The sequence below is a fragment of the Triturus cristatus genome, chromosome 10 (genome assembly GCF_964204655.1).
Source record: "Triturus cristatus chromosome 10, aTriCri1.1, whole genome shotgun sequence".
NCBI lineage: Eukaryota > Metazoa > Chordata > Amphibia > Caudata > Salamandridae > Triturus > Triturus cristatus.
The window spans coordinates 140431375-140452329 of record NC_140593.1 but is presented as its reverse complement, the minus strand read 5'-3'; the positions used below and the strand labels follow the sequence as shown (position 1 = coordinate 140452329).

General features: G+C 44.0%; 1 protein-coding gene across 4 annotated transcripts in view; it reads right to left on the bottom strand.

The window, feature by feature from the left end:
- Positions 1-20955, bottom strand: part of ATP2C1 (ATPase secretory pathway Ca2+ transporting 1) — an 831636-nt gene that overhangs the window by 129161 nt on the left and 681520 nt on the right. For all 4 annotated transcript variants that reach the window (XM_085630651.1, XM_085630649.1, XM_085630650.1 and 1 more), the window contains 3 exons: positions 20628-20725; positions 12452-12502; positions 10608-10774 (listed from right to left, as the gene is read on the bottom strand). In XM_085630651.1, coding sequence (XP_085486777.1) covers positions 10608-10774; positions 12452-12502; positions 20628-20725 — 316 coding nt within the window. The remainder of the gene's footprint in view (positions 1-10607; positions 10775-12451; positions 12503-20627; positions 20726-20955) is intronic.

Genomic DNA, 20955 nt, shown 5'->3' with positions numbered 1-20955 from the left:
AGGGGTTAATGGCATTTGAGTTGTGTTGCAGTACCGGAAGTAACGGGCGCCTAGCATCTCCCATAGGAGTCAGGCAGTCGTACACGACAGGGGGTGGAGGGGGGTGGGGGAGGCTGTCGGGGGGGGGGGGGATGGAAGCGCGCGCACACACACACACACACACACAGTGATGGCTCCTGCAGGAGTACCGGATTACATGCAGCACAAAAAATGAAATAAGGGTACCCCTACCTTGCCCCCTTATATTTTTTATTTTAACCTCGACTCCTGGACCAAGTTCCAGTGACATGTAATGGGGTAACAGTTTCTTCATGTTGCAGCCAGCTAATCAGATTGCTTGATTGGTCCCATGGGACCGAATTGTCAGACAAGGGAAAAAAATACACCCTCGGCCAATCAGATCACTACTTCATAAATTCATGGCACCGCTGGAAGAACCCTGAAGATAAACTTATGTTTTTTAACCCCTTTATGTTCACCCAAGTACCTCTTAACCTGAACTTTCTTGAAAATGACTGAACAGATATGCATTAAATAACGAAAAGTCCACTTTCTGAAGAAAGTTCCAACATTCAGCCAGATTTGGTGTAATTCAGTTCAACCATTCTTTCTGCATCACTTCTCAAAATTTCCTATAAGAATTAACACGTAAAAACGCCGTTTTTGAAGACCCCCCCAACCCCGTTTCTCTGCCCCGCATGACGGATCACCCCAAAACTTTTCAGGAAGAAGCTTAGGTGGCTGAATGTTTGAATGTTTGGGGGCAAGTTTCATGAACATGTTGCCAATTGGAGCCAAAGTTATTAGGGGGAAAAAAAAGCTGGCTTGCTATGGAACTCTGACCTAACTATAACTACACTATGACCAGTTCAACTATATTTTTTACTAGAAAATTACAAAAGCGATTTTTTTCAGTTCTTTCCTAAGGCCCATATGGTGGAATTCCTCTTCCTGTTTGTTGCTTTGGCTACTTCCAGTTCCCGCTATATATAAAGGAGTGATGGTTGGAGCTTGATGCGTCACAACTTCTTTGTTCGCTTGTTGCTCGCTTGCAGCCCTGCTACTTGCTCATGTTGGATATTTTCTTATAAAAACTTCCAGTTCGTCCATGCTTGTTGATATGCATTTCAGAACAATTTTCTGGTACCCAGTTCTTCCATTTTCTGCTACTGGAAGCATTAGGCCTTATCTTTGTGACAAAAAGACAGTCAAGCCATTGCCAAGATAATGTGCTCGACACCATGGGACATTCCGGACATGATTTTACAAGAAGAAACTGAGATCGCATCTATTTTTTGGCCCCAACTTACTCCCCACACTAAACCAAATGTAAAACATAAGGACTCCTCCAGTCACTAACGCAAAAGTAACCTTCTCATAAGGGAGAACGGTGAATTTACTGGATTATGTTCTGGTAGCCCCATCTATCTTCTACGAGGCACCTTTACAAAGAATTATTGACCACCCATCTAAAATACGCTGGGGGAAATGGAATTAACCACAGTTTGAAGACAGCTTAACTGATCATAAAGCAAGAGTACAAAACTATGATGAATGGAAACTAAGGTAAGGCAGTGCACAATATGCAAAATTATATTTACTGGTTTCATTTGGGAGTGTATTTTTCCCAGCTTGGAATAAACAGCTGACCGGCTTATTGGGCCTTTTTAATTGCTCAACATCTCTGCTTTCAAGGAGGGGACACGACAGCTAATCATATGTGATCAAGTCTGTGCTCAAAAATCAAAAGGTATACAAAACCTATGAGGGTAGGAAGCAGAGTATTTATCAATTGTCTAGAAAAATTAGCAAATCTTCTGAAATGGAGGATGTGCAAATGGCTTTAATCAAAAAAGGAAGGCTTTACAGGAAAAGATACTATGAAGTAAAAGGAATATGCTACTTACTGTTCTTGGCATGTAGAGCTGCAGATCTACACACTTGTGCATAGATCGCCATCTGGTGTTGGGCCCGGATGTTTGCAGTTTGTTTTTCCTCTTGGAAAGTCTTTGGAAGTCACGAGTTCGGTGACTCCTCCCTTGGATCGTATTGCGCATGGGCTTCGGCTCCATCCTCAGATTGTTTTTCTCCAGCAGGGCAAGATGGAGCGTAGTAATAACAGTGAAGATGACCATGTGTGTGTTATCTAAATAAAAGATAAGCTGGAACAGATACAGGTAGCCGGGTGGGCGTGTGTAGATCTGCAACTCTACATGCCAAGAACAGATGCATACTGGCAAGTAGCATATTCCGTTCGAGGCATATGAGCTGCAGATTACACACTTGTGCATAGATTATATAGCAGTACCCACCGTTAGCGGCGACCACCCGTATCTGTTTGAAATAATGTTTTGAGTACAGCCTGGCCCACACTAGCTTGTTGCTTAGTTTGCACATCTACACAATAGTGTTTGGTGAAAGTGTGCGGTGTTGACCATGTAGCTGCTTTGCAGATATCATCTAATGGGATGTTCCCTAGAAAAGCCATTGAAGCCCCTATTTTACATGTAGAATGTGTTTTGGGGGGGGGGGGGGGGGGGGGGGGGGGGTTTGGACGGATAGCGTTAGATTTGCCTTATTGCAGCAACTTTGAATACACTTGACAATCCACCTAGCTATCCCTGACTTGGAGATGGGGATGCCCTTGTGTGGTGGAGAGAAAGACACAATTGTTTGGTCTTACGGAAAGGTTGTGTTCTCTCGATGTAGTAGTGTAAGGCTCGTTTGACATCTAGTGTGTGAAGAGCACTTTCTGCAACAGTTTGTGGTTGCGAGAAGAATACTGGTAGTTCTACTGATTGGTTTAGGTGGAAAGGAGAAATTACTTTGGGAAGGAATTTTGGGTTGGTACGGGGAACCACCTTATTATGGTGCATTTGTAGAAAACGTTCTTGAATAGTAAATGCTTGTATCTCACTGACCCTTCTGAGGGAAGTGATGGCTACAAGAAAAGCAGTTTTCCATGTTAAGAATTGAAGTTCACATTTGTGTAGGGGTTCAAAAGGAGGTCCCATTAGTCTGGTGAGAACGATATTTAGGTTCCACACAGGTGAGGGTGGCACTCTGGGGGGAATTATTCTTTTAAGGCCTTCCATGAAGGCTTTAATGGCAGGTACTCTAAAGAGTGAGAGATGTTGCCTGTTTTGTAGGTAAGCTGCTATGGCTGCTAGGTGTAGTCGAACTGACATATAGGCTAGATTGCACCTTTGTAGGTGGAGTAAGTAGCCTATGATGTGTTGAATGGACACATCTAGTGGATTGATGGTGTTATGACAATAGATAACAAAACGTTTCCACTTGGCGGTGTAGCACGCTCTAGTGGTAGGGCGCCTAGCTTCTTTGATGACGTTCATACAGTCAGGGGGAAGATTTAGGTACCCGAATTCTAGGATTTCAGGAGCCAGATCGCAAGGTTGAGCTGAGCTGGGTCCGGGTGTCTGATCTCTCCATGGTTCTGGGTTAAGAGGTGTGGAGAGAGGTGTAATTTTTGATGCGGGACTACCGATAGTTCCAGCAGTGTGGTGTACCACGGTTGTCTGGCCCAAGTTGGCGCTACTAATATTAGTGTGAGGGAGTGCTGTTGTAGTTTGCGCACTACTAGTGGAATGAGAGGGAGAGGCGGAAAAGCGTACGCAAATCTGCCTGACCAGTTCATCCATTTCGCATTGCCTTTGGACAATGGGTGTGGGTATCTGGCGGCGAAGCTGGGGCATTTTTTGTTTTCGTGGGTGGCGAAGAGGTCTATCTGTGGATGCCCCCACATTTGAAAGTATGGGTGAAGAACTTGCGGGTGAAGTTCCCACTCGTGGAGTTGTTGTGTTTGTCTGCTGAGTAGATCTGCAATAATGTTTTGTACTCCTGGGACATGTTGGGCTAGGAGAAAGATTTTCCGGGGTATGGCCCATCTCCATATGCTCTGTGCTAATTGAGAGAGCTGTGGAGAGTGTGTGCCGCCTTGTTTTTGAATATAATATATGGTTGTCATGTTGTCTGTGCGGATTAGGACTGCTTTGCCCAAAATTTGTGTCTGAAAGGATTTTAGGGCTAGGAAGATCGCTAGTAACTCCAGATGGTTGATATGGAGTAGCTTCTGTTGAGGTGACCATTTGCCTTGCATGGTGAGATGTAATAGATGAGCTCCCCAGCTGGAGAGCGATGCGTCTGTTAGTACTATCTGTGGAACCGGGTCCAGGAACGGTCGACCTTTGGAAAAGTTTGTGGTAGTCCACCACTGCAGAGAGCGATGCGTACGACCGTCTACCAACACCAGGTCGGTTAATTGACCCTGGGCCTGGTTCCATTGGTGCGCTAAGCACTCTTGGAGAGGACGCATCTGGAGTCTTGCGTTAGGTACTATGAAGATGCAAGAGGCCATCATCCCTATTAGTTGCATGAACACCCGAGCTGGAAGGGAGTGTTGTGCTATGAATTTTGCGCGTAGAGCCTGGATGCTTGCAATCCTGGCAGGATTGGGGTAGGCGAGCGCTTTTGAGGAGTCTACAGTGGCACCTAGATATTGTTTTATGTGGGATGGTTGGAGATGGGACTTTTCGTGGTTTACCGTGAAGCCCAGCTGATGAAGTAGCTGGATGGTGGTGTGTGTGGGTTGTACACACTGATTGTATGAACTAGCTTTTAATCAACCAGTCGTCTAGGTAAGGGAAGACATGAATGTGTTGTCTTCGCAAATGTGCTGCCACCACTGCTAGGCACTTGGTGAATACTCCTGGTGCGGTTGTGACTCCGAACGGGAGCACTTTGAATTGGTAGTGTTGGCCGTCCACTACAAATCTGAGGTACTTCCTGTGGGCCTTGTGCACTGGAATGTGGAAGTAAGCATCTTTTAGGTCCAAAGTGGTGAGGAAGTCGTTTTGGGAAAGTAGCGGAAATACCTGCTGAAGCGTCACCATATGAAAGTGGTCTGAGTGTATGTATGTATTTAGGTCTAGAATAGACCCTCATATTTTGTTGGTTGGTTGGAACGTGTTCTATTGCCTCCTTGTCTAGGAGGGAGATTACCTCCTGCTTGAGTAGCAGCAGATGTTCTGGTGACATCGGGCGTTATCTGGGTGGAATGTTTGGGGGGGGTAGATGTTCGTTCTAGGCAGTAGCCTGACCAAATTATTTGTTACCCATTTGTCTGAGGTGATGGTAGTCCAGACCGGAAGGAAATGTTGGAGTCTGCACCCGACCGGAGTGTGATGGTCTGGGGGAAGTGGAGGGAAGTCATTGGGGAGGCGCGGTGGCAGAGCGGGCGGTATTTGTTTTGCCTCTGCCTTTGTTATTGTTGCCCCTGTAGCCGCCTCTTTGGTAACCCCTTGTAAAGGTGGACTGAGTAGGGGATTTGTATGCAGTGGAAGCGCAGTCTGAGGAGTAGCCTCTGGATGTGCTCCGAAAGGAAGAGCAGCGAAAAGAGCGTCTGGGAGGATGAGATTGTAAGGCTCCCATGGATTTTGCCGTGTCCATGTCCTTTTTCATTTTCTCTAGGGCGTCATCAACTTTGGGGCCAAACAGATGTTCCTGGTCAAAGGGATGATTGAGGATGGAGGCTTGTACCTCCGGTTTAAAACCGGATATCCTTAGCCAGGCATGGCGACGGAGGAGGAGGACACTGTTATTGATGGCCCTAGAGGCTGTGTCTGCTGTGTCTAAGGCACAACGTATGGAGGTATTAGTAATTGTTTTGCCCTCCTGAATTAGCTCATTGGCCCTAGCTTTGTATTCATCAGGGAGATGGTGCATTATGGCTTCTAGCTCGTCATAATGGGCCCTGTCATACCTCGCTAGTAGTGCTTGTGTATTGGCAATACGCCATATATTGGCAGCTTGAGATGCAGTACAAGAGTTTAGACTCTTTGTCAGGTGGTGGTGCATCACCTGACGCCTGAGAGTTTGCCTTTTTCCGTGCTGTGGATACCACCAGAGAATCTAGTGGAGCTGGCCCTCTGATGTAGGAGGGGTCTGTTGGGGCGGCTTTATATTTTTTCTCAATGCACGTGTTAATGACCCTGGCCCTGACTGGGTCTTTAAAGAACTCCGGCGCATGTTTTATAACACCTTTTAGCATAGGCAATATGGAGGTGGTCCTATGTGTGGTGTCAAATGTGTCTAGGAGGAAATCCTCCTCCACTGGGTCGGTATGTAAATCTACCCCGTGGTAGTGTGCCGCCCTTTGCAATAAATGATTGAACCCCAAGGAGTCTTCTGGTGGAGACGGTCTGGAAGGGTAAAGGATAGTCTTGTGGGACGTTAGGGACATCAGGGATATTATAATCGTCCCATGGGTCTGGGGATCCTGTGGGAGTGGTAATCACGACCCTCTGTTCCGGAGTGATGTCCTCCACATCTGAATCATCGGCTTCGGAGGCGCTGACGAGTCCCTCGTCGGTGTGGTGTTCTTCTGGAGCATCGACGCCTTCCCCGAAGATGTCGTCCGGGATCGCCGAAGTGTGTGCCATGGTTCTTCTGGCTCTTCGGTCCCGAATCGTTTTCTTGGACCGGAAGGATCTACACGCCGGACAGTCTCGAGCCTCGTGTTCAGGGGAGAGGCAGAGGTTGCACACCTCGTGGAGATCGATGTGGGTCAAAATTCCCCCACACCGAGGACACTTTTTAAATGGAGTCCTTTCCATTAGCCAGGACCGGAGCTTGGGTAGGCCCGAAGGCCGCCGTCGACGACTGGAACCGAAGGTATTGCCGATGAGAGGCGCGCCGAGTGGGGAGATAGCGATCGAAAACAATACCGCGAATTGGGGTGAGGATTGCGCGTCGATCGTCAAACTGGAAGCTGTACGGAACCGGAGCGCGAAGATTACATCCGAACCCGATGGCAGAAAAAAACAATCTGAGGATGGAGCCTAAGCCCATGCGCAATACGATCCAAGGGAGGAGTCACCGAACTCGTGACTTCCAAAGACTTTCCAAGAGGAAAAACAAAGTGCAAACATCCGGGCCCAACACCAGATGGCGTTCCATGCACAAGTGTGTAATCTGCAGCTCATATGCCTCGAACGTATAGTTTTATTTCAGAAGTTGGAAAGACAGTTACGGGGCTAGGAAAAGCCCTTTAAGTGGGACAAGTTCAGCCAGGTCTCAGACACAATAGTAAGTACTAAAAACCGATATTGAAACAGGCCCTTAGCAGGCTCCATATTCATGTTAGAAACTTTACAGAAAAAACACTGATTGATTTCTCTAAGAGTATTTGCCTTTTCCAGATGCGTTTCTGTAGATTACGAAGGCAACAGACTCCTGTATAGTGCATACAGAGAACTGAGCTGGTTCTAGATGTCTATGTGAATTGCGCTTGTGGGTGTGTTCACGAGGGGCATAGCTGACAGCTACAAAGTTGAGGTTGAAAGCAGTGTGAATTTATAACAGTCGCTGCCAGTGGCTCATGAATGTGTTCAGATTACAGGTTTCATCCAATGAAAGGGCCTCTCTGCAGAGTGTCCCGAGTGAAGATTAGATATATGTCAGTTTAATTACTGTTTTTTTCGAAAGTATGTGAAGGAGGTATATACAGCTGTTGAAATACTGACAAGACTAAAAGCAATGAAAACATGGTCTTGATTTACAGATAAGGGAGCAAATGTGAATGTGTGTTCGTGTTATAGGGAGGGCTTGGCCATGGGGAGGTAACACAAGGTATGACATGCAAACGTAGAGATAGAAAAGAAAGTGATGAAGAGGCAGGAATTGACATGATAGATGTAGTTTGTGTTATTCAAAAGGGTGCTGGGAACTGCAGAGGACAGCAGTGTTAAGGGGAGAGCGACTGCTGAGAAAAGTGGTGTTAAGGGGAGAAAGGGAGTGACTGAGGCATTCCGTAGACAACTAAATCTTCTGCAGACCATACTATTGTTTAATTCAGTCTCATATTTTTAGAATTGAAATATTATTCACCACAAAATCACAGTGTTACTCATTTGATGCTGCTAACAAGCACTGGCAAAGTCAAAAGGCCTGGCTAGTTTTAGTTATATTTGTTGTTCTGTGATGTGCCTGAATGCCATATTAGAACACTCACAGAGAGGCACCAAATACTAGTAAAGGGACATGCTTTATGATGCATAGAATTGCAGTTGACATAGTTTAAGGCATAACTTTAATTGTATAGACCACTCCTCTTGGAAAAGATTACTGGTTTGGCTTCTTTGGTCAGGGCCACGCCTCTTTTAGAGACCTCCGATTTTTCAGACCACTTACACTGGCTAAGGTAGATGTCTCAAAGAAAGTTTGGACATTAATTGTAAGTCTGCATGGCTCACTTGATAAACATGAGTTGTACTATGATCATAATGTAAAGCAATGGATTATTATCTCAACCAATAACCATTATATTCAGGTTACAGACAAAACTATTAACCAAGATCTGAAAGCTACTCGCTTCTCGATGGGCCCCAGGCCAAAATGGTGTACCAAGTAATATTTAAATCAGAACTTGTATTCTGCTCTCGGGCCATTAGCATCACTTTTCTCAATCTGCCTGGATTTGCAAACAATCCCAGAATCTTAGAGAGGATTCACCTACCCAATTTACTTTTTAAAGGGTGACAGGTCAAATCCAATAATTACTGCCTTACTTGAATAGGAAATAAATCCATTTGCAAAAAGTTTGCATGATGAATCAGAATCTTGGATGAAGGGTGGCAACATTACTTCCGTTCCAGGGGAGTTTTAGAAAAGGATGTGAAACGTTCAATAACGTAACTATTTTAAAATACTAGCAAAAGGCAAAAAAGGGGAGAGATCCTTGATTCTTGCTATCTCAATTACAGTTCTACATTCAAAAAGGTAGATAGAGGCCTGTTGATGGAGAAGCTGGCAAACTGGGGTATAGTGACCTTCTAAGGGCTATCCTGCAACTGCACTGGAATTTGAGCGTGAATTAATGCAGGAGACTGCACCAGGGTCACCAAAAGAATAAGCACAAATCTCAGCCATAAGAGATGGAGTGTACTTGCCCCTCTAATTTACATACGGCTGACATGGGGGCATCTTTATGCACAATCATACATTTTCTGCCTAAATTGGGCATCCAACACATATGCTGTCGTTTCAATACAAAGATAGCACGGTTATCATGGACCTAAATCCAGGTAGCGCTTTAATGTTCTCTTGACAAAATAAACACATAACCAAAGGAACTACCCAATAGTGAATATTAGTAAAACAAAAACAATTATCCTTGGAAAGAATAGGTGTAATTTTACCTGGGCAATAGTGGAAAGAAATACAGATCGGACAGACTCCTACCACTACACGGGGGTGTGGTAAGATAGAAGGGTAGGTGCAAAAACCCATTTAAACATTCAGAAACGTAAACCCACCTTCATTCAACATGAATTTTAAGGAGGATATTTGTTAATCAACTAAGCTACACACTCTAAATTCTGACTTCTGCAAAATGTATTCTATGACCTACAGAGCCATTACCTTCGCAAATAAATAGAATGAACGATTACAGAATATGAGTAAACCTCTTAGAAATATATTTTCTCCCCAATGCCACCTCTCCTGCCCAACTGTGAGTTTGGTTTGTTGAACATGGCTCATATTGTCAAAATGCAATTTGTTCACTACTACTATCGACTCCGGGTTACTAATAAGGAATCAGTAAAATCTCTAACTTGGTATGAGATTAACAATTTATCCTAAAACCAAACATCCATATGGCTAAAATTAATCCATTCAACTTTTTAAACGGCTAAATATTTTATTAAGGAAATTGGTTATACGGACTTAAAATCTGAGCAAGAGAAAAACAATAACGATAATGACTTGTGAGGAGAACACAGACTTAGCACCAAAGAGTAAAAGAGGACAGGTCCAGATAGACTAGTTAAGGACAGAATGGGTCAGTAATGAGAGATTCTGTACAGGAGTAGTAGACTATGTGGAGACAAAATTGAATCGACAGCACATCTAATTGTTATTTGCCCTTGCCTACTCAAAAAATGGAAAATCCTATTGCGACCCCTCTTCCGACGCAGTGACAGTGTTTCGAAGGGGCAGATGGTCAGCTTATTTGCGATCTACTCAAATTAATTTGTTAGCAATATCAATCATACACATTGATCATTGAGAAGCATAAAGAAAACTGCATAATGAAAACTAAGTCAAAAGGATAGATTTAAGGGTTCCTCCAACTGGTTTGGAACAAAATTATTTTCTTTAGGTTTTAAAATTGTATGGTTTAATTTTAATGAAGCACTTACTAGAGATTTTAGCAGCTGATTTTTACTCTAATCAATGAGATATTTTCCTTGGTCTATTAATTTAGTACAAAATTATATTTATTTGTCACTAAAAGATTTACAATAAATATCAACTGAACTCACTAATCTGAACACACTGAAAAAAGATCAGAGTTAAGCTTTGAGCAAATGAGAATCAACAGACTTCCTAGGATTCCACTAGTAGTATTCAGGACCAAAGCATTGGGTTAACAAGTAGCGTTTTAAACCATACTAATTATTTTGTTTTTTTAGCGTTTTGTACTTGCCATTGAAAACCTAACAAACACACATTATAAACAAACCTAATATATTTTGGAGAGTTAAACAGTAAGCTGTTCTCCTTAAAAAAGATTTTGTGTCACTCACAAAATGGTCCGAAAATCATCCTCAACTAGGATCATGTCAGCAGCTTCTTTACAGACGTCTGTTCCAGTGCGCCCCATTGCAATTCCAATATCTGCAGCTTTCAACGCCACAGCATCATTTACCCCATCTCCAGTCATGGCCACCACAGCACCGTTGTTCTGCAGAGACTGCATAAATTTAATATTTGTGGTTACTCAACAGCAAAAATGCACATATATCATCTGTGGTATGATTTTAAGCACACATGAAATAAAATGCATTCTGCCAGCCAATATGTAGACCGAATTTCAATGTATTAACAAGTCCTACCATTAGACCCTGAAGAATTTAACAGTAATGTAACACAGGAACCTCTGCACAATATATGTTTTATGAAATCTCAGAAATCAGAACATATTAAAATATCATCAGGTACCGCCTTGCCCTTCCACATAGGCATATCACCCAGTCATACTATTTCAGTCATGTACCCATAGCTACCATGTTCTACGACTATAGGAATCAACCTCACTCAAGAAAAGATTCCCGACTTCCATCCTGAACATGTGAATACTCCATTGCATCCCTGCAGTGGACTGAGCAGTAGCAGGATGAACTGCCAACAACCCATGACTTCACTATGGCAACTCACTCTACCTCAAGCAATGAGTAACAATGGACAATTTACAGTTCAGGCAACCACAGTCTGTGTTGAGGACAGCTTGGAGCAACTTACAAGTTGGGCCATATTTCTCAAATAGTATGTACAGCATATTAATGAGAGAGATTCCACTAAGATTACTGCTGCTAGTTGTGCTTATATTGTCCGCTGTAGCTTATCACCAACTGTAACTTAGTTAATATGACTGTTTAGTCTGGTTATTCCCTTCTTTAATAGCTGGTTTTTTTTTTTAACACTTAACAAATACAGGGGTGGTATTAATACATTTCCCCAATGAGGAGCCATAACTTGCACCTTCAAGTGGTTCCCCAAATCATACCTGTATTGGCAAAGTAAGGAAATGTCTATTGGCCACTGGGAGTAAAGGGCCTGCTGTTTGTAAATTCAACACTTTGAAATGGGAGAACATTGAAATGAAGAGTTAACTTAATCATTAAGGTAACTTTCCATTAAAATTTTCCTAATTTCAATCAGAAACATTTGGTTCACAGCTCCAATATTAAGTTGGCAAGGACTTTCATTTAAGAGTTAGCTACCTCAGTGCTTCAGTTGTTCAGCTCTCCGAGTACTGTCCATTATCAGGCCCTGCTATTTGCAGCCTGATGACAATAATGTAAAATGAACAGTCTTCCCTCAACTTCAAAAGGAACATATGACCGTGTGCTTATTTAAAAATTAACTCAAGGCTGTTAGCTACTCTGAAGCTGTCTGTGAGCTACTGGTAGTTTGCACTCAACTGTTTGGAGACACCTGAACCAGAGACTCAACTGGGGACACCAAACAGCTATAATATGGTGCCCAAGAGGCGCAACACTGGTCACTTAAAATCATTCTCAGTTTAATAAAGTTCAAACGACATAAATGCGTAACACTGTATAACTTGAGATACTTAAGGAGAATGGGGTCATGTCAATGACATTTTTGACATGATCGCTAATAGTTGATAGATCTCCAGATAAAAGGTATCCTTTAGAAAATATAGTTTGATATATTGGTGATGGAACAAGACCATTGTCAAACAAAAAGAAAACGTTATTCAGAATGTGGACACAGAGAAAATTAAAAATCAAACCATTGCCAATTTTACATTCTGATCTGTAATAAAGCTAGTCTAAGTATGGAGAAGTCTATCCTTAACATTAGGAACATCCAAATTTAACTTGCACAGGATAAAAGGGCATACCTTAACAATTTTCAGTTTGTGTCTAGGGCTGGCTCTGTAAAACACGGAGACCTGTAGAATGAGCAAGTGAATAAAACAATTGGAAATTCAATGAGATAGTTGCTTTTTCATTACACCAGTGTTCTAATATAACATGCTGAAACCGAGGTGGTATATAAATATAATAATTAAAATCCTAAGGGGGAAAAAAAAAATAATCAAACAATCCGGAGAAAGTGGATTTATTAAATGTTCAATTCAGTTAAGAAAAATTTTAATCATAGAATCTCTCATAGAAGATAATATAGCACAGAGAATACAAATGTGGCAGATATTCAATTTCAACTTAGTAAAACTTACAATTACTTTCAATTTTCAAATATAATGTTGGTAGACTATCCTAGTATCACATACCATGGACATTCCCCTTTTTCAGGGAAAGAACTATAAACTTAAAAATGAATCAAATGAAGACACAGTACCTTAGTCCTTATTGTTACACTTAAGGTCGACATAAAAGACAGACTTGCAAGGCAATGTACTTTTATGTTTCAACTGAGTATTTTCTGATATTGGTGTGTAAGCAGTCTTAGGTATTTCTCTTACAAATAGCCTATGGGCCTGATTTAGAGATTGGTGGATAGATACCAGGTCGCAAGCGTGACAGATATCACGTCCGCCTACAAGTGCCACTGCATATAATGCATTTGTAATGAGGATCATGGAATATCTACCACATCTGCCAAACTCTAAATCAGACCATAAATGTTTAAGGCCTATTTCTGTTTCCAATACTAGGGAAATTTCCTGTTCTACACAATATTTTTGTTTACTTAATCTTGATGCATTTATGTTTATTCTTTTGACTGTTTTTAACCAGTGCCTCTACATTTTAATTGTATTCCTTTAACACAAATATTTTCAGCCCTGATAGAATGTACTTGCCAAAACCGTGTTGTGTCTTTAACAAAATCATTGTGCTTACAGACCATACAGGCAAATGCAAATATTATCTACTTTCAGATCGGGACACATCGCTGGGAAAATTGGGTTTATATTTTGCTTCCTGAAGGCTAGACATACCACAATTCTGGAAGCTAGCTGTAGCGTTTAATGACAAGCCAGGAGACAGGACTTTATCTGATGTTGCTTGTCTGTTAGAACTGAGATGTAGTCTTAACAACAGGAAGGCCAATTTCCATTGTGTCACAGCGTGTTCTTTTGGCTCACTTCTATTACTAATGTAGTGACACAAAAGGTGACTAGATATCTCTGTTCCAATAAAGGAATCCTCACCAGTATCTGCAGAGAACGGTTTAACATTTCTGGAGAGCCATGCTGAGTGTTGACTTTAGCTTGCATAGTGCTGGCATTATTAGGAACACTTAACTAGAAATTAGAGCAATATCATTGAAAGAATAAGAGGTCTATCGCTGCCCATCCAAGGACAATGGCAGTCTCATCTTCATGTGATCTGGAGGAACAGAAGTAGCATTGCTAAGGCTCCTTAAAAATTGAACACATTATTAGCTTATTCAGAGGAAAGCTGCCATTAGGTTCATCACAGGAGTCAGACTTTGTTGGCTCACACTCTCCTTCATTGTGTTTTACAGCTGATCCCCAGAACAGTGTCAAACGTTTTGACATCAGCAGTATTTAAATTGTGCCTCAATTAGAGCTCTCATTTACAACTTCCTTTTTGTGACCTATTAACATTTGTATTTGTAGAACAGGGGATGCATAACCCTCATCTTAAATGGGCACTTTGAATTTCAGAACAACAAGAAAGCTTCTGGTCTTCTGTAATAAAAGAAATTTGCGCAAGCGAGTTCTCACTTAATTGTTTGTAGTATAAAACTATTTTAACAGAAAGGTAATGGGGTTCTGCCAGGTTCCCGAGAGCCAATTCAACTAGATGTTACGAAAAATATTTACAACTGATGATCTGAGAAGCATGCCCTTTGTATAGCTATGTTAAGCAGCCAAGTAGAGAGCAATACATACTTGTTAAAAGCATTACAGCTAAGACTGAATTTAGGAATGATTTTGAGTTGGGTTTGGCTTTCATTACAAATCTTTTTCAGATACTTTGGGTCTTTAAGTACCTGCCTGCTCTACTTTAATTTACTACTGTACAGTTTTTTTTCTAAGCTCATGAATGTGGAAAAGTTATGCTACTAATCATAATAACTCCAATATCAACTTAACAAAAAATCCCTCCCTCTATTTGCTTGGGTTACATATTTGTGCTACAGATTAAATGAAGTAGCTCCTTTAGCATAAAGGATTCTGGGAATCTTTGGGGACAACAGCGATTAAGGAAGTATGTTCCCGGTAGGTCACTGCGTTCTGGCTCTGTCCCAAATCTGGCTCAACCTAGATTCAATTTAAAAACCAAAGGAGGTAGGGCTTTCTCAGTGCTCATTCCTCAACTCTGGAATGACCTTCCGCCGAGCCTGAAGGAAGAATTCAACCTTCTTTCCTTCAGAAAAAAATTGAAGACATTTTTGTTTGGCACGGTAACATCTTCGGCCTAATTGGGTATTGGCGGATGGTTGGGAGGGGCATGATGTTTGTGGGGCGCCTGTTTAGCGCTTAGAGACCAGTGGTGATAAGCGCTCTATAAGAGCCATATAACATAACATAACATAACATAACATCCTCTGGAATTTAAATTTGAAACTTGTTTATTTCTGAATACTGCTAAATGGGTGCATGGAAATTGGGCAAAGGATACTGGAAGTATCAGAAACACTGATGCCAAAGTTAGTAGTAGTCTTTATTTTATCTTTTGAAGGTAATAAAGGAGTCATGCACCCCTATGATAAGTCAAGAAAAAGCAATAATGATCTCTATATAAACCTTTTACAAATCTACCTTGGGGTTTCTCTTGCTTCTGATCAGTCTTAAACATTATAAGATCATCTGTCCTCAAAAGAGCTTCTTCAATAACTTCTCCATCAACGGCCAGGCCCCCTTCAAAGCCTTCCTAATGAGTGATGGCTGACGGCAGCTTTATCTTAAATGCCAGGAATCGGGCAGCTTTACTTGAAAGTTCACAGACCTGCTTGAGGAGGATAGGTTCAGTCCTCCATAGCAGGGCTTGACTTTCCCATGCACAGATGTTGTGACACATGGAGTTACTTGGAGCGTACGTGCTGCGTAGAACAAGTTACTTACCTTCGGTAACAATGTATCTGTAAGAAACATTAGTTAGTTAGATCCCTCACCTTAGAATATCCCCAGGCGTCAGACTGGATCCGGAAAGATTTTTGTAGCAATACCCCTTGCGCGTCGCTAGGCGTCGTCTGAAGCTCAACGTCCGTCGTTGGCGTCATGCGCCGGAATGACGTCTGAGTACTTGGACGCCGCCCTCGCGCGCTGACGTCAGTTCTTGTACATAGCTTTCCGCGCCAGGAATGCAGAGCCATGCAAGAGACCGACACTGGTGCCAAAAAATCTAGGGCCCTGAAAAGGATAACTTTAACCCTAGATGTCAGTTCGCAGAACGGGGAGGATGGGTGGGTCGGTGAGGAATCTAACTAACTAATGTTTCTTACAGATACATCGTTACCGAAGGTAAGTAACTTGTTCATCTGAAAGAAACACGTTAGTTAGATTCCTCACCTTAGAATAGATACCCAAGCAATACCAACCCCGGTGGTGGGTCTGCGAACCAAGATCACACCAGAAAGTCCTGGAGAACAGAAAGGCCAAAGTAGCCATCTCTCCGGACTTGGCTGTCCAGGCAATAGTGCTTGGCAAACGTGTGCAGTGAAGCCCACGTCGCCGCCTGACTGATGTCCCGCAAGGGAACTCCCCGGCCCAGGGCAGTAGTAGCCGCTGTGGCCCGGGTGGAATGGGCCCTCAACCCAACAGGAGGGTCCTTTTTTGCCAAGGAGGAACACAGTTTAATACACAACACGACCCACCGTGAGATGGTCCGTTTGTGTACCGCTTTTCCCTTCTTAGCTCCTACGTATCCAACAAAAAGTTGGTCGTCCACCCGGAACTGTTTGGTGCGGTCCAAATAAAAGGACAGCGCCCGTTTTGGGTCCAGACGGTGGAGCCTCTCTTCCTCTTTTGAAGGAGGCGGAAAGAAGGTGGGCAACGTGACAAATTGCCCGATGTGAAAGGGGGTCACCACTTTCGGGAGAAAAGAAGGATGAGGCCGGAGGACAACCTTGTCCGGATGAACAGAAAGAAAGGGAGGCGTAGATGACAGAGCCTGGAGCTCACTCACCCGTCTAACCGAGGCGATAGCTACCAGGAGAGCAGTTTTCAGGGTCAGAAGACGAATGGGACAATTGTGAAGAGGCTCAAAAGGAGCGCACAACAGAAAGGTCAGAACAAGATTCAAGTCCCACTGAGGCATTACGAAGGGGACATGAGGGAACATGTGAGTAATGCCTTTGAGAAAACGGGAAACAGGGGACTTGAAAAGAAAAGGCTGATCCGGAAGCCGTAAGAAGGCAGAGATTGTAGCAAGATAACCTTTCAAGGTGCCCAAAGCAGAGCCCTGCCGGGCCAAAGAAAGAAGAAAGAGTAGAACCTCAGAAAGAGGGGCGGAAAGGGGATCCACAGCCTTTGCTGTGCACCATGCCACAAATTTGTTCCACCGGCAGGCGTATACCGTCTTTGTGGAGGGACGCCTGGCTGCCAGAATAACATCAAAGACTTCAGGAGGCAAGTCAAATGCCATCAACTGCCGCCGCTCACTTTCCACGCATGGAGGTGGAGGCTGGACAGGTTCGGGTGGAGGACCGTCCCCTGCTGCTGCGACAGAAGGTCCTCCTGAAGAGGCAGTCGTATCGGGGGATCGATTGACATACTGAGTAGCTCGGGAAACCAGAACCTTCATGCCCAATCCGGAGCCACAAGGATGACTTGGGCCCGGTCGCGCCTGATCTTCAGCACTCTGGGCAGAAGTGGTATAGGCGGAGAGGCGTACAACTCGCGACGAAAAGCGTCTCCGAGCGAGTGCTGCCTTGGAAATTCCAACGCGCAGAACTGCTGACCTTGCGCGTTCTCTTTGGTGGCGAATAGATCTAACCAAGGCTCTCCCCACTGCAGAAACAGACCTTGCGCCACGTCCGAGTTCAGACGCCATTCGTGATCCATCATGCACCGGCGGCTGAGTTCGTCTGCTCTGGCGTTCAGAGAGCCCGCCAGATGTTGAACCACCAGGGTGATGCCCTGGTGTTCCAGCCATGTCCAGAGGCGCAGAGCCTCCTGACAAAGGGTCCACGACCCCACCCCGCCCTGTTTGTTGCAATACCACATGGCGGTGGTGTTGGCCGTGAACACCTGCACGACACTTCCCCGGACAGAGGGAAGGAAGGCTTTCAGTGCAAGCCGGATCGCTCTCAGCCCCAAAAGGTCAGTGCGCGAGGGCGGCGTCTAAGTACTCAGACGACGTCATTCCGGCGCACGACGCCAACGACGGACGCGGAGCCGCCGGAGACGCCTAGCGACACGCAAGGGGTATTGCTACAAAATCTTTCCGGATCCATCCTGACGCCTGGGGATATTCTAAGGTGAGGAATCTAACTAACGTGTTTCTTTCAGATGATGGCATTCTTCAGAATGCATTAAGTACAGCACAAGGTGGAGCTTTTGTGCGTACTGACTACTTGCAAGTAGCTTTTCTTCTGCAGTTAGTAATCTACTTGGATGGTTGGAGAAATCAACATTTATATAGGCCAGTGCAGAGCTTGGTTGAGGAAGAAAGAACTGGCACAGATCAAACTCGCTTTGGCAGACTCACAACTCAATCGCCTACGGTTTGCCTTGGTTTGGTATTTCTGCACAGTTGCCTTTCTAACAGACGTAACTGTGACCATCTGTGGGTTCCCTTTTGTCCTGAGCTGAAACTCACACAGACACCGTCAGGAATTATAAACTATCTCATATGGAAAACACAAAGATTTAACTAGTTGGTACCTGCTACATCTGCTCCAACTCGGAACGCCATAAAGATGTGTCCTCCGCTGGTTAGCAAGGCTGTTTTAAACAGGAAACATCTTTGATTGGTGCTGATGTCCCAACACTGCCATCCTCGAATGGATAGCAACAAGTTTTCCAAAATAAATTCCATCAATCTGTCTGGGGAAAAAACGTTGTAACCCCAGGTCCTTCTAACCATTAGAGCCAGTGTTTCTGTATTCACAGAAGGTCTTGACCAGTTGTAGGATCTGACAGAGCTCTGTATGATGTTCATTACACGTAAAAGTGGGAGATTCAACTGACTGTTAAAGTAGACAAGGTGCCTATTAAGAGTGAGATTAAAGGTCGTATGACTTAAGGCTCTGAGGAGAAGTTCTTTGGTGAGGAGGTCTTTGCAGCTCAGCAGTTGTGCTAGGCTGCAAGAAGAATTTGTGAAGAACTGATTGAATTGAGGGTTGATGACATGCGTCTTTTCAACTTGACAGCAACAATTCTTTTTATTCTATTGCACTTCTTCCCTCTGTACGGTATCTGTTTTGATTGTATAAAGGAAGCATGCAATGATGGTGCTCTCTTGTAACTTTTCTTTCCAGAGGAACACTTGCACTGTATGCAGTGAGTGGTTAGAGTTGGGTAGGTTGGGTGTGAGGCCGGATTTGTCCTCACTATTCCTGCCAGTACTCTACAAGATTTTGGTCAGTGCGTAGATTGTGTCACATTTTCTGAGTGGCACCGGGGGGGGGGGGGGGGGGGGGGGGGGGGGGGAGTCAGTGTAGGGGTTTGCTCTGCTGCTGCCTGTGCTGCAGCTGTTTGCTGCATGTGTGAATTCTGCACACCCGTGGCTTATGCTATGCCTATTTGCAGTGTTAAAAGGTATGATTGCAACATTGCTGCATGTTCTGGATCAGTTCCTGTGTGAGATATGTGAAGCACCACAGGTCATCTCTGAGCCTGACCCTCTTCAACATCTACATGGCAACACGGCCTCAACATCGTATCCTACGCCGACGACATCCAGCTCATCCTCTTCCTCACCAAAGACCCCGCCACCGCAAAACTCAACTTCCATAGAGGAATGCAAGAAGTGGCTCTCTGGATGACAAACAGCTGCCTAAAACTCAACGCCGAGAAATCAGAAGTCCTCGTCCTTGGAAACACCCCCTCAGCTTGGGACAACACCTCGTGGCCCACCGCCCTCGGAAGGCCACCCACCCCCGCAGACCACGCCAAGAACCTCGTCATCGTACTCGACATATCACTCACCATGAACAGACAGGTCAATGCGGTCACCTCCAGCTGTTCCAACAACCTCCGCATCCTCCGAAAGACCTTCAAATGGATCCTCACCCCCCCCCCCCGAATCAAGGAAAACAGTCACCCACGCACTCATCACCAGCAAACTCGACTATGCCAACGCACTCTACGCTGGCATCAACAAGTCCCTACTCCGCAAACAATACAGAACACCGCAGCCAGACTCGTCCTCGGCATCCCCCGGCACAAACACATCAGCAGCACCTGCGGCGACTCCACTGGCTGCCCGTGGAGAAGAGGGTCACCTTCAAAATCCTCACACACGCCTACAAGTGCCTGCACAACAACGGACCCAAATATCTAAACGACAGAGTAAACTTCCACGTACCCAAAAGAAACCTGCGATCATCCAACCTCGCATTGGCTGAAACCCCACGAATCCACAGAGCCAAATCAGGTGGAAGATCGTTCTCCCATATCTCAGACAAGACCTGGAACGAGCTACCGGCAGACATCAGACGTGCCCCCTCCCTGAACATCTTCAGGAAGACCCTCAAGACCTGGCTCTTCGACTGAATAGATCGGCGCAACCTCTCACCCCCACCCCCAACAAGGCGCCTGGAGACCCTCACGGGTGAGTAGCACGCTTTATAAACCCCTGATTGATTGATGGGAGAAAGCTTGCATTGCTATGTATCTGTGGCACTTTATAAAACAGGTTTACTACGCAATATACACAGTTATGAGCTTTATCAACACCTGCTTTAATTTATTCATTTGTACCTCAAAAGTAGTAGCTGAGACAATCAATCCAGAGCCCTTCTACTAGTTGGAAAATCATTTTTTCCCTGTACGTTTGTAATGCATTTACAGTTTTCAAAAGAAAATCAAACTTCAACTGTTTTCAAGTTTTGCCTAAAAGAAAAAGTAGTGCATTGTGCTGCAGTTTTTATGCAGTCCTTGTGAAAGATGTAGAATATAAACTATAGCTACACACCTTAGATACAATTTGCGACAGCTGCTGAATGTCCAAGACATCAAGTTCCTCACCAGAAAAGGACTGTGAACCTTTGGAATACAAGCCCAGGCGGCTTGCTGCAGAAGAAATACAAAGTTAGTGTTACAGTCCACTTTTACACATTACATTCTGTAAAGAAATCTCTAAGATTAACTTCAAGGTATAGTAGTTTGTCCGCAGAGGTAGATTCACAAAGTCAGATAATTGCCTGTGTACGTTTCCTCCAATATTTGGATTACATTTCTTAATTTATATTGCAAAAAACTATTGCAGGATACTAACAGGGCTGTCTACCCGTTCAACGACT